Genomic DNA, 14,177 nt, shown 5'->3' on the forward strand with positions numbered 1-14,177 from the left:
TAATTATTGTATGTAGGTGTGCTTACCTTTTTTAGACCCTATGCGACTATTTGGCACTGGGAGATGTTTTTATTGTCCCCATTAACAGTGAAATAAAAATATTTCAACCGGAAATTCAGTGGAATAAAGTCTAACTGAACAGAAAAGAATCTTTGCTGTACGTTAAATTGTACATTAATACAACCATTCATCCATCCATCCATCCATCGTCAACCGCTTATCCTGCGTACAGGGTCGCGCGGACTTTAATACAGCTCCTCGGTAAATGTACTTTTCTGCTTTCCTCCTCTGCCCAAAAACCAATTTACAGCAACATGCTTGGCACATTTTTTACTGTAACAGCTTTTAATATAAAACGAACCAAGGTATGGTATTGTTTAAATATCAGAAAAGACAGATGAGATAGATGATTGTCTTATTTTCATTAAGTGTAATACCTCAGAAATTAATTAATAAACCTCCATCTCCATTAATGTGAAATGTCACTTCTAACAACACAACCATTTTTATACAAGTAATATGCTATTTAATGATCAAAATTATGGGCTGAATCTGGTCAAAACAACTTGTTTTGTCAAGCTTTTTTCTTGAAGGGCACAATATAGTTTCTAAATCTTAATCAAGAAGGTGACTATAATTCAGAAAGGCTGATAGCAGTCATATTCAAATTGTTGGTCGTTGAGTGCCACCAGAAAGCTTTGAGCAAGGCCCAAAACCACCAGAGCCACAGTTAACAAAAAAGAAAGTATACATAATATTCAGACAGTATTTTCTTTTTTGGAATGACAGAAACTGCTTCAAGCACAAACAGGACAATAAGAATGAAAAAAACTGACAGGTGGGGATTTTGCAAATTAATTCCAATCCCTCTTAATTCTCTTAGGATGTCATTCCATAAAGGAAAAACTAAGGTCCTTTTTTTTTTTTTACCTGTCACCACTTTTCCTCATCTGATACAGTCACTTCTGCTTTACAAAAAGAGACTGATTGTCAAAATAGGGATTTTGTAAGAGTACATTACACAGGGAGATCACAAAGAGGTGTATATGTATAATAAACTTAAGTATTATACAACAATCTCCAAAAGCACAAGAGGAGAAATGGAGAGGATAATTTGAGCTCTCAACAAAATGTCAACTGCCGTTTACAGTGTTTGTTTGCCACCTTTGCTCATATTTCAGTATCAAACATGTCCGTAATGTTCAATAATTTTCCTCTCTCGACATGATTTAATCTGCCAGCGGGGCAATCTTCCAGCTGCTTTTGCATTAAATGAAGTGCTCTCAACCTCCTCAGACTGGTTTGCATAATATCTCCTTAACTGCTTTAAAACAGTAAATAAATGCTGGCAGTGCTGCACGTTGGGATCTCTATCTAAGTATCTGAACCATTTTTATGGTCACATTATGTACATTTTATTTCATGCAGCACCCACTGTATATAAAATAAAATGTGTGAAGATAATCACCACAGATTAATCTCTTAACCTAAATTTAAGTCCCTGTGACAGAAAGGAAGTTCTGTCATCGTGTCCTCCAACAAAAATGGAAACTCAAGAAGAAAAATGTTCCTTAACAGGACACCTTCTTAAAAATACAGCTGTCTTTGGCTGTAGCAGTCTACTTTCATCAGTGTGTATCCATTGTTGGAATCAGGGTGCGAATTATGCAGTGACTGCGGGGATCAACTTTTTTTCCCAGGTCAAAAAGAAAACCCAGCGGACTTCAGTAAACTAAAATCTTACAATGCTAACAATATCCTTGCTTATTTAACTAATGTGTGTCTGTAGATGATGATAAATCAAATTCATTACACCAGTTCATGGGTGCTCCATGCCACAGGACAACTATTGTGCTCAGAGGTCACTATTCTACAGCAAAACTGCCAGAAAGTCAGACACACAACAGCAGACCATCATGACCGCTCAAAACACACCCACACAATGTTGAACCAGAACCAAAGACACTATCTTAAAATACGGTCTGCATTATCATCTCGAATTCCTAAATTTTATTATTTCAAGTTTCAACTTTTTTTTAGTAAATATCTCCATTCCTCCTGCTCATGTTGTCTGTGAATTAAATGTAATCTGCGTTCAATTAAGCAGTTGTCATACACAGTTGTGGAATTGGGAATTTTTGGGTTTCTGTAAATATTAAACAGAGTACTGTCTAGACCTGCTCTATATAGAAAGTGCAATGAGATGCCTTTTGTTGTGAACTGGCACTATATAAATAAAACTGAATAAATTTGAAATAACACACCTGGATTTTAACATTTACCTAGCCAAGTAACACTCCTGAATTCCAGAGTGAAAACAAATACCATGCTTATTGTAGAAAGACTCACAAAATACTTAAAATGTAATAATAAAATCTATATTGATGTCAAAATGTGTATCTACAATAACTAATCCTCAATTTCCCTGCTCATCATGCCTAAACACCAGTGTTGGCTAACAATCAGGTCTACATAAAATATGAAATGATATAGTGGTAATGAAATGACAGGGTGGGCTATCAGCTAGCTAACATCACATAGCTCATTTAAAGTAAAATAAATGCTAATTACGAAACTCTGAAGGTTGGAAAGTTAAGTGCATTAAAGCAGCTAAGCTAACTACTGACATTAACTTACAGTGTCTCCACCAGCGTGTGGTGGACTGGACTGGAGTAGCTGAACAGCGAATGATGCAGGCAGTCTTGTCCAACTAACTTCAAGGTTAGGAAATGATATGGTCCATTTTAGGGGTGTCAGAAATCCTACTTCAACATTCTTGAATATAAGGCATGAGTATGGGAAATATATTGTAATATTTAATGACAGGTAAGAACCCCCCGCCCCCTAAACTGTTGTTTTTGCCTCTTTTGGGGTGGTCCAAGCCTTAATTAGGGGGTCAGACCCCCCCCCCCCCCCCCAACCCCCCCCCCCCCCCCATGGACTCATCATACAATACAGATTGTAATTTTACAAGCTGCTTTTTATTAAAACTCCTTCCCATTGCAGAGTAGCCCTCAATTCAAGATCCTATCTACCACTGGAAAAAACAGCAGACAGGACACACATTCAAACACACATTCAAACTCAAAGTAAGAAAAGCTAAAAAAAAATAATCAAACATTGGAAGTGACTGGACACAAAACAAATCCATTCAACATGTTAGAAAACGGCTGTATTTTAAAAATCACACACAAAACATAATCTTCACTCTTACACAAAGCTTCTCCTCAAATCATAACAATTTACCTAGTAATATTTGAATAAAAAAAAAAATCTGCGGAACAATAAAATGACAAAGTAAAGATATACACTAGGCACATGTGAAAGGGGATAAACCTACACCGTTTGAGGTTTAAAAACAGATCTCAGAGGCCTTCAGAGGCCCTGCACTTCCCACAGCAGGATCTCATTATAAGCCACAGTGAAAAGAAGTGTCCCAGAGGGAGAGAAGTGGCACGTCTGCAGAGAGTCACTGTGCTGCAAGAAGTCCTGGAACCTGCCGCTGGTCGACTTGATCAACTTCAACACTCGCTCTGGTGAGAGATTCGACAAATAGTGAGACATTAATTACAAACATGCTCCAAATTTACACTACTGAAATCTAATTTATTTACTGGAACCAAATGGAGAAAGAAAAACAAGATCCTACCTTTTGATCCCACAGCTATGAGCTGACTCTTACCGGAGAGGCTGATGCATGTGGCCCAGTGGGGCAGTGCAATCTTTTTTATTATCTGTTGTCAAAAAACATATTATGATATGTGAGATTCCGCCAGCAACATCTGCCGTGAACAGGTAGAGCACAAAACACAACATGGTGGTAGAGGAGTGAAGCAGAGGCAGCGGCGGTACCTGTTTTTTAACAAGGCTGTAGAAGGACAGCTCTTTCTCCACTCCGTAGCCAGTGTAGACCACCAGACTAGGGTCTGCAGGGCAGAAAGCAGCCAGGCTGGGAGGTGGGCTTTCATCCTATAGCACAAAAGGTTTATCTATTTATTTAATTTAATCCTTGAGGTCAATGTTGAATGCATTTCGTTTTTTTTTTTTGTTTTTTTTAAGTCCTTCATTGCTTACATCCATATTTAAGATACGGTCACATTACATTTACATAAGGTCAAATAAGAAAGAAAGAAAAAAAAAAAAAAGATATACAGCAGCACTCATCATTTGGAGTGACATTTCTAGTAATTACCATGTAGAGCTACTCAAAATATTGACAGTACCCCAAAATAGGCCGGGGCAGGAAATGTCAGCCAGTCTAGCAGATCACACTTGTCCTTCCACCAATCAGCAGCCCACACACTGACGCGTCTGTCAGAACTGGCAGCCAACCACATCTCATTTCCTTCCAGTCCAAAATTCTTGCACTGGGGATTAGAAGATACAGCTTCAGACAGGTACTGATGAGGAAATGTGAGGAAATGTCAGAAAATGTCACTAGAACCAAAAGGAAGAAATTCAATGGGCACTTTTGTTCCTCGTATTTAAAAAGCATCATATATGATCAATAACCTTAGACGCTGTAGCTGCGGAGAGCGGATGAAAGGAAATGTCAGACAATTCTTTGTACTGTACAAGGGGCTGGCAGAATCAACAGCATCTGTGTCAGAAAAGCCGAGTGCTAGTTCACTTCCCAACGAACATTATATGACGACGAGGTGTCACACAAATGAAGTATTTTTTAAAAGATCACATGTATATGTCTACCTATTCAGGAACAGATAGAGGTATTCAATGCCTCTGACAAAGACACTGGTACGGTTTTATTATTCCGCCTAATATGTATTATTAATTGTATAGATCAATTTCGAAACTAGTTTTTTGAAGACTGCACACCATTTTCTAAATGGAGTGATGTCACTGAAAGCAAAAATCTACATTCGTTAAAGAAATGGTCAATGACATTTTCATAGAAATAAACATCAGTGTTGCTATTTTCTATTTCTGATTTTTAGTGATTATACAGTATATTTCCAGTTCATTCAAGAGTTTACATTTGTGGTACTGCGTAAGTCTTCGCAGGTAACACGATACGGGTTGTATTTGCCCGCAGAAACATAAGTTGAAAGTACATTCAAGAAGTAGCAAAGCATTGACACGAGCTGCAGCAGAACTGAATATACACAGAAAAAAACTACTCAGAGCACTGTCCAAAGTGTTTGGTTGACAAGTGATTGCTGTTGCGCTTTCAGGAGCAATTTTGGTAGTCGCTCACTTTACAGTTATGGACTGGGCACCACTGCACGTCTGTCACATAATGCACTACTTCTCCCAGAATATTGTCGCAATCACAAATGCTTTGGTATCATCATGTCTATTTCTTTTGTTTGCACTGAAACAACAACAAAAAGGAGAGAAAAAAAAAAGGTCCAATCTGAGACATTCCACATAGAACTCATAGAAAATTATTGGCACCCTGTCAAAATCTTCAGAAATAATTGTATTTCAAGCATGTGATGCCATTTTAATTCGTAATCAAACTCACCTGTGCCCATATTTTTGGCTATGATTGTAAATGTTGCTTATCTCGGGCGATTCTAGCCTGTCTCACTGTTTCTACGGTGATGCCATGTTAAGTTCTATTAAAGCTTCACTCCTTGGTCTGATACAGTGAGCTGACCTGTTCATTCACACACTGGATGGTGGTAATCTGCGCTCCTTTGTGGTCCCTGATGACGCGGATGGTCGCTCCATTCACTGAGCTGCTGACAGCCACCAGACCATTCTTCCCGGCTGAAAGGATCACATGACCTGTAGGGCCAGAAACAGCCAAACCTGGATCAAACAAGTTCATGGCTCTTCTCTGGAGGGTGTAAAAAGGCATGAAACAATCACCAAAGTAAGCAGACAGAGACAAGGAATACTGAGGAAGTGTGCAAAACAAGTAGTAAAATGATGGTAAATACAAAAGATGCTTTTTGGCTTTGCAGGCCCTCTCACCGTTTGCAGAGTACTGGATGGCAGTGACAACCACTCGATGGGGATGCAGCTTCATCTCCATCTCTGAGGAGGCAAGTCGGAAGATCCTCAGGGTGCCATCGCTGTATCCCGCAGCCACACACACACTGTCCTTACTGGAAGAAGGGCTCCAGCATACACAGCCACAGGCCTGACCCACAGAGAAAAACAGGAGGGGATACTGTTGAAAAGGTGTATGCTACAGTGCCTGTGATTGTACCTACATATGCCATCTTGTTTACAGCTTTAAAAAATCCAAAAGGCATAATCATTTTCAGTGGTGTGCAATTTATTCTCTTATATTTGCATAATTTTTTTGTCCAAGATGTTTAATCGAGGTGTCCATTAGAAAAAGCATCATGTTCCTTCAGTTTATATTGGACCTGATCCACCTATTAATTTAGAATACCTAAGGTTTAAGCGTATTCCTTTACCTGGTTGAGCACCTGGAACTGCACCACCAGTTCGTTGCTGGGTGCTGCCCACACCCTCACACTGCCGTCCTCGCTGCAGGTGGCAAACTGTCCCTCGTCAGGGCTAAACACCACATCATTCACCTGGACAGTAGAGAGGAGTACATGCAGAGAATGAAGCATCCCGGGTTAGAGAGTGGACACAACAAGAGCTTCTTGCCTGAACACATACCTGTCAATCCTGGATCACCATGTTACCAACACAAGCCTTGTGTCTAAAAACAGAGTTTGCTCAGGACACACCAGGCATTTTCTACTGTGGTTGCTACACTCTTACCACTATATACAGTGAGGAAAATAAGTATTTGAACACCCTGCTATTTTGCAAGTTCTCCCACTTAGAAATCATGGAGGGGTCTGAAATTGTCATCGTAGGTGCATGTCCACTGTGAGAGACATAATCAAAAAACAAAATCCAGAAATCACAATGTATGATTTTTTAACTATTTATTTGTATGATACAGCTGCAAATAAGTATTTGAACACCTGTCTATCAGCTAGAATTCTGACTCTCAAAGACCTGTTAGTCTGCCTTCAAAATGTCCACCTCCACTCCATTTATTATCCTAAATTAGATGCACCTGTTTGAGGTCGTTAGCTGCATAAAGACACCTGTCCACCCCATACAATCAGTAAGAATCCAACTACTAACATGGCCAAGACCAAAGAGCTGTCCAAAGACACTAGAGACAAAATTATACACCTCCACAAGGCTGGAAAGGGCTACGGGGAAATTGCCAAGCAGCTTGGTGAAAAAAAGGTCCACTGTTGGAGCAATCATTAGAAAATGGAAGAAGCTAAACATGACTGTCAATCTCCCTCGGACTGGGGCTCCATGCAAGATCTCACCTCGTGGGGTCTCAATGATCCTAAGAAAGGTGAGAAATCAGCCCAGAACTACACGGGAGGAGCTGGTCAATGACCTGAAAAGAGCTGGGACCACCGTTTCCAAGGTTACTGTTGGTAATACACTAAGACGTCATGGTTTGAAATCATGCATGGCACGGAAGGTTCCCCTGCTTAAACCAGCACGTCAAGGCCCGTCTTCAGTTTGCCAATGACCATTTGGATGATCCAGAGGAGTCATGGGAGAAAGTCATGTGGTCAGATGAGACCAAAATAGAACTTTTTGGTCATAATTCCACTAACCGTGTTTGGAGGAAGAAGAATGATGAGCACCATCCCAAGAACACCATCCCTACTGTGAAGCATGGGGGTGGTAGCATCATGCTTTGGGGGTGTTTTTCTGCACATGGGACAGGGCGACTGCACTGTATTAAGGAGAGGATGACCGGGGCCATGTATTGCGAGATTTTGGGGAACAACCTCCTTCCCTCAGTTAGAGCATTGAAGATGGGTCGAGGCTGGATCTTCCAACATGACAATGACCCGAAGCACACAGCCAGGATAACCAAGGAGTGGCTCTGTAAGAAGCATATCAAGGTTCTGGCGTGGCCTAGCCAGTCTCCAGACCTAAACCCAATAGAGAATCTTTGGAGGGAGCTCAAACTCCGTGTTTCTCAGCGACAGCCCAGAAACCTGACTGATCTAGAGAAGATCTATGTGGAGGAGTGGGCCAAAATCCCTCCTGCAGTGTGTGCAAACCTGGTGAAAAACTACAGGAAACGTTTGACCTCTGTAATTGCAAACAAAGGCTACTGTACCAAATGTTCAAATACTTATTTGCAGCTGTATCATACAAATAAATAGTTATAAATGAATAGTTTTTTTTTTTTTGTAGATTATGTCTCTCACAGTGGACATGCACCTACGATGACAATTTCAGACCCCTCCATGATTTCTAAGTGGGAGAACTTGCAAAATAGCAGGGTGTTCAAATACTTATTTTCCTCACTGTATCTGAGACAGCCTTTGGGTTTGATAAACCAACTAAGTGGTAAAAGCCAGCATTTTCCTAGTACTACAGCATCTCATTAATCAAATGTTTTCAGTCCCTCAAAGATCTGGAGAGTTATTTTCATTTTCCTGTTGTCAAACATCTGTAATCTCAAAATCGCTTAAATAGGTTTAATTGTGTTGGGGACCTTGCCATCACTTGATTGAAATGTCACCACTAGTTGTTAATTGCTTCCCTGCTATTTCTTTACACTAATTTATTAATCATCTTCATTTCCTGGTTTAAATATTTCTCTCTAACAGCTGCAAACTTAATTTAAAATGAAATACTCCACTTCCCTGGGAATCACCTTTTATGTGTGATAAACTGGCAGCCATTAAAATATTCTTACTGCAGATATTTAGCAGGAAACGCAGGCGAATCAGACATCGTAATATGGTTTCTGCATTTAGTGTACCAGTGAGCAGGGTTTCCCACAATGTATTACTGTGGAGGTGGACTTCATCACTTGAATTGAAGACCAGTCAGTAGAAATGTTTATACTTAAAATATAACTTAATTAACCTTCAGAGAAACAAATGCGCTACATCATATATATTTAACAGAACAAGCCATATACAGTATTTAATGAGTACCACAATAGTTTAGGCTATTATCTACTAGTAAAAAAAAATTATCACAAGCTTAGATGATCACAGCAATGCAGACATTACAAATGTTTTTAGTTACATCTGAGTTTGACATGTATAAATGTCCTCCATTAAAAAGGATTATCTGCAAGTTAAGAGACTGTCAACCTCTGTGTAGTGTTGAACACTGCAATGACAGAAAAACTTGTATTATAATAAGCATTAACAAGGAAGGATCAACAGCCATGCTAGCGACTCTATCAGGATTTATTTAGGCACTGTGGTGCTTTGAGCTAAATGCTAACATGCAAATGATTAACAGGTACCGTATGTGTTTATCATCTAAGTTTGCCATGTAAAACATGCTAAAATGTAATTAGCTATCTAAGAGTTTCTCACAGGTTTCATTCAAAACCACAAATGTCAATCTCGTGGTGGCGCTAGAACGGTGGTTCCCAACCTGGGGTCCGCGCCCCCCTGAGGGGGTTGCCAGAGATCACAGGGGGTGCCCAAAGCTTTATCTGTTTTGAGGTTGTCAAAAAAACTTTGATTTGCACATTTCAAAAAATCGTGATAACAACAGATAATTTATACAAAAGTCTGTATACATTTTTTTCCTCACTTAAAACAGTAGGCAGACTACTTAGTAGTAGGGCTGTAATGGTTTTGAAACAGAGACCAAAATCCTGACACAAAAGTCCATGATCTCGTGTCGCGGATCCGAGAGACAGAACCGCGACACACCTGCTCATTTGACTGTGGAGCTCTCATTAAGACAGTGCAACTGTGGCGGCAGCGACTGGTGGGGGGTGGGCTCGGTAGCGGTGTATATTGTACGCTATTTGTATTAACAGTAGGTTATTGTAGGTCATTTTCCACCTTATAGTTTAGGGTTTATTTACTTGAATCTGCTCCTCTGCTCTTCTCCCCACACTCACACACACACCTAGCCTGCTCTGGTGTCTCACGGCAACACACTGGCTTGCTCTGCCTCTTCCTGTCTCTCTCTCCCTGTATGTGTCTCAGCTGACTTTCTCCATCAGCAGTACGTTTCATAAAGTTGCCCTGTTTAATAAATTCCCCTGTGATTCAGTTTTCAAGTGTGCTGTATGTGGATCGAAACTGAAACTTAACGTTAGTGAGTGACATCTGCAGTGGTGCGTTCACTGTTGCTCCGTAGTGTCATTTGACTCCATTTGTTTGCTATTAGTAAGTAATTACATCATAGGAAAAGGAAAAAAAGGTTGGGAACCACTGCACTTGAGGACAGGTCACAGGATTCGTCCTCTGGGGACCATGAATGTTGGTACAAAATTTAATGGCAATCTGTCCAATAGTTGAGATATTTCAATGGACAATGGAGCAATCAAAAATAAGAAAAACACACACACACACACACACACACACACACACACACACACACACACACACACCACACACACCACACACACACACACACACACACACACACACACACACACACACACACACACACACACACACACACACACACACACACACACACACACACACACACACACAAAGATACCATGGACAGGCAAATGTGACAACAATTTTAACATCTTGTTAAAATTGTTGCTTCAAAGTTATAAGCTGATGTTTCAGCCCCTGGTGGAGACACAGGATGTGCATATGGTACCTTGGTCTTGTGCCCGCTGACCAGCCGGGTACTGCTGTTGTCTGACCAGTTGATGTACCAGAGCGTTCCCGCTGTGGTGCCAACGATACCCATGTCCATTGTGTTGTCGAATGCCGCACTGACCGTTGTCCCATCCAGCATTATCTCCTGCTCCAACACCACCATGGTCCCACTGAAGGACAGCCGACCAAAAACAAAGAACCCATTATTAAAAGGAGACCCGACCACTTGAGGGTGAGAGAGTGACATATTTTCATTCGCCATCAGTTTCATATAAAACACATAGAAACATCTTTATGCTTGTTTTATACATGACATAGTGCAAAGAAAAAAAAAAAAGCCCACAAGTGAGGCCTAGCAGAAAAAGCACCATAAAAGCATAATAACACATTCGTATAAACACGTGTTATGATTAAGACAGCCGCTGTCAGGCACATCATTTTTTTTAATTAACTGCGTATACTGCGTTTATTCTTTTATATATTTCCTGACCATCACCTAGAGTGCAGTGGAGAGTAGCTACACAAAATGTGGTGCTTGTGTGTTCTCCAGGAATTTTTGATGTAATGTTTCTCTATGAATTGTAGCAGAAACTCACTTACAGGATCACAATTAGCTAAGTGCAATCAAATAAGTTGTTTGTAGTCATGTGATTCCGAGGTCATTCGAAATTCAGAATGAGGCAAGAAGTGAAAGGCAGAATGGGTGAGATGGAGAAAATCCTGTACGGTGCTAGTTAATGTGTGTGAAATCTGGAATTTAGCAAGAAATTAAATGCTAAAAATCTTTTTTGAGTTCACAATGACATTTGAGACAGAGGTGTCACCTATTTAGTGTCCGACCAACTGAAATATGGTCATCAGTTCTTGAGTTATGGCTGCGTTTTGTGAGGTCACAGTAACCATTACTTTCGATCACCAAATTTTAATCAGTTCATCCTTCCAAATATCCAAATTTTAAGAAATTACCTCCAGGCGTGTCTGAGATATCACTTTCATGAGAATGGGTTGGACGGACAACCCAAAAACATATTGCCTCCGGCCACGGCTATCGCTGGCGTGGCAGAATAAAAAGTACCAAATGCCATTTACAGAGACCTGATTAACCAGTTCAAATTAAGTGAAAGGGAACACTTTTAACCTCGACATCACAAAGCTCAAAATGCAGCAAAATATACAGTAGTTGCTAGGAAACAAGAGGTTATTTTTTCCAGTCAATGTCAAATTGATTGGCATTATTACCAGGAGAACCCCCCCCCATCCCCACCCACCCACAAATGTATCCATAAGTGCCCCTTTCACCACCAAAAGGCTGTTGTACATATTTGACATCAAATTTCAGAGTTACATCACGTCATAAAACTTACTTTAAGAGACTCACTTATATGCCATCCAAAATCCTCCTTTTGAATTGTTTTATCCTCTTCTACCTTTCTATTATGAAAGAGTCAACCACACTTTCCCTCTTTGCCCACAGTCACATCAAAATGAAATACAGGGTTATTTTACAATGCAGAATGACAACCCATGAGAACTAAGGTATTCTGAAATGTGCAAAATCTGTAGGGGATGAAAACCAGGAAATACTACAAGAAAAGAGAAAAAAAAAAAGAAAAAAAAAGCAGAAATCATAAATATACTATAGCTTTTTTACTTATGTTCTTGCCCTTTGGCATGCATGTATAGATCACACAAAAAGACGCTACTGCCTGGCTAGGACACAGGAAGAACAGGAGAATGAGCTACAGACCTGTCTTCCCCACTGCAGACGTTTGCCTGAGGCTTCATGCCCTGTACAGCTTCTACCTCCCACATTCTCAACCAGCGGGTGTTGCTGCCTGTCAACAGACGGTTCCCTCGACACAGCAGCATTCCTACACAAAGAAACCATATCAATCCATTTACATGAAAGCCACATCAGTCAAAATGACTGTATGTATTTTACCAAGTGACATGAAAAGCACTTTAATTCAGTACAACTTACTACAAGAGAATAATGCTGTTGTTTTTTCTATATGATTCACTAAAGCTGAAAATATTGTTATGTAAACTAAATGGTCAGAATATACAGAGGGTCCATTTGTACCAATCTCCCCCTCATCAGCTTCCCAGGTCATGAAGCATTGCTGTGTGTTAACGTCCCAGACGCAAACATGTCCTCGATTGGTGGCAGTGAAGAGAAAGGTGTCCACGTGATAGCACAGAGCCGTCAGCTCCACATCACCCACCTCTGCGGGTGCTTTCACCCTCTGGACCTACAAGGGTGAAAGGGTGGTTTATTCTTGTACCATCACGTCTTAAGCCAAAATGGTGGATCAGCAAATAATGGATCTTGTTTTGTCAATTACACATACATTCTTTACAAAATCTTTAAATATGTTTTTTTGTGGTCATTTACCTTGAGGTCTACATCCAAGCCATGTGTATGGATGAGGCAGAAGTAAGCCCCTTCGCTGCCCACACAGGCAAGCTGGCTGGCTGCAGAGGGGCTGAAGGCTGCGTCATGGATCGGTCCTGACACACTCACACTGGACAGCAGCTGGAAGGTCTTGCAGCTCCACAGAGCCACCTCTAGGTCCGAAAAGTCTCCTATGGGACATTTGGAAGAATCACTATTAGCCCAGTCACTTGATTGGCCACAGCGACATTTAGTGTATTTTTGCATTTTAAAGTGGTGCAAAACATCAAGTTTAAAATGACAGGACTCATGACTAATGGATGCAATCCTATTCAAACTTTACTGACCAGCAGAGAGAAAGAAGCAATCATCCCTGGAGAAAGCAAGACTTTGCACCGCCCCCCTGTGGTAGGAGATGGTATTACGACAAGTTCCACTCAGGACATCCCAAATGCAGATGAGGCTCTTGCTACCATTGCTGCCGCCAGCTGCTGATGCCACCGTCTGGATGCCGAACACGAGAAAAATAGCCTGTTTCATAATCCTGGACTTCTTGGGCCCCACTATTGTTGAGTATGTGCACTGTATTGTACAAATACATTCATTTAAATGGAACCGGTTGCTTAAATACATTGATGAAGCAGCCTTGTGAGTTTCCTTTGGTCATTTATTATTGTCTGTGTTGAGTTCCATAATTATTTGACACATTAGAAGTGTACTCAGGGCCTCACTTGGAGCCAACTTCTGCTCTACAATCAAGTGTTAAAGTGGGTTAGTGATCAGACATGTCCTTCTCTGGTCTCCGGGGGAGAATGGATTTATAGATGTTAGTTTCCTTTTGTGCGTCTTGCCAAACAGCTGGGGCCAGTTAATTTTTCTGAGGTAGTGATCGCCTGCCTACCTGAGATCTTCCCTGCTGAGCTGACTGGCTGAGGCCAGTTCTGTCTAGTCTGATCTAGTAATGAACTTGGGAAATATTTCCTCACAATCTGCTGTGATTCTCCCACATGGTGCCAAATGTCCACAATGTGTTATATGTTTAATTACAATTTGGACACTACATAGAAACATTTCAGGAGCAACCACATGAAGAGATGATCACAGGTTCCACACACTGTCTCTGTAAGCACATTCATTTTGTGGTGATACTGTCATCTGTTCATTAAATCTTGCTTATCCACTTGTGCTCACTTTCCCTATTT

General features: G+C 40.7%; 1 protein-coding gene across 1 annotated transcript in view; it reads right to left on the reverse strand.

Annotated features, from left to right (window-relative positions):
* Positions 1 to 2,959: 2,959 nt before the first annotated feature.
* wdr90 (WD repeat domain 90) overlaps positions 2,960 to 14,177 on the reverse strand; it is a 28,120-nt gene continuing 16,902 nt past the window's right edge. Inside the window, exons 32-43 of the mRNA XM_038735935.1 lie at positions 13,323 to 13,479; positions 12,976 to 13,166; positions 12,664 to 12,832; positions 12,328 to 12,451; positions 10,579 to 10,750; positions 6,393 to 6,515; positions 5,941 to 6,109; positions 5,621 to 5,751; positions 4,224 to 4,367; positions 3,853 to 3,969; positions 3,650 to 3,734; positions 2,960 to 3,533 (exon numbers count right to left, since the gene is read on the reverse strand). Of these exons, the coding sequence (XP_038591863.1) occupies positions 3,376 to 3,533; positions 3,650 to 3,734; positions 3,853 to 3,969; positions 4,224 to 4,367; positions 5,621 to 5,751; positions 5,941 to 6,109; positions 6,393 to 6,515; positions 10,579 to 10,750; positions 12,328 to 12,451; positions 12,664 to 12,832; positions 12,976 to 13,166; positions 13,323 to 13,479 (1,740 nt within the window). The 3' untranslated portion in view covers positions 2,960 to 3,375. The remainder of the gene's footprint in view (positions 3,534 to 3,649; positions 3,735 to 3,852; positions 3,970 to 4,223; positions 4,368 to 5,620; positions 5,752 to 5,940; positions 6,110 to 6,392; positions 6,516 to 10,578; positions 10,751 to 12,327; positions 12,452 to 12,663; positions 12,833 to 12,975; positions 13,167 to 13,322; positions 13,480 to 14,177) is intronic.

This window comes from Micropterus salmoides, unplaced genomic scaffold (genome assembly GCF_014851395.1).
Source record: "Micropterus salmoides isolate LMB-PRFRI ecotype aquatic unplaced genomic scaffold, ASM1485139v1 Ms_hic_scaffold_21, whole genome shotgun sequence".
In the NCBI taxonomy this organism is placed as follows: Eukaryota; Metazoa; Chordata; class Actinopteri; order Centrarchiformes; family Centrarchidae; genus Micropterus; species Micropterus salmoides.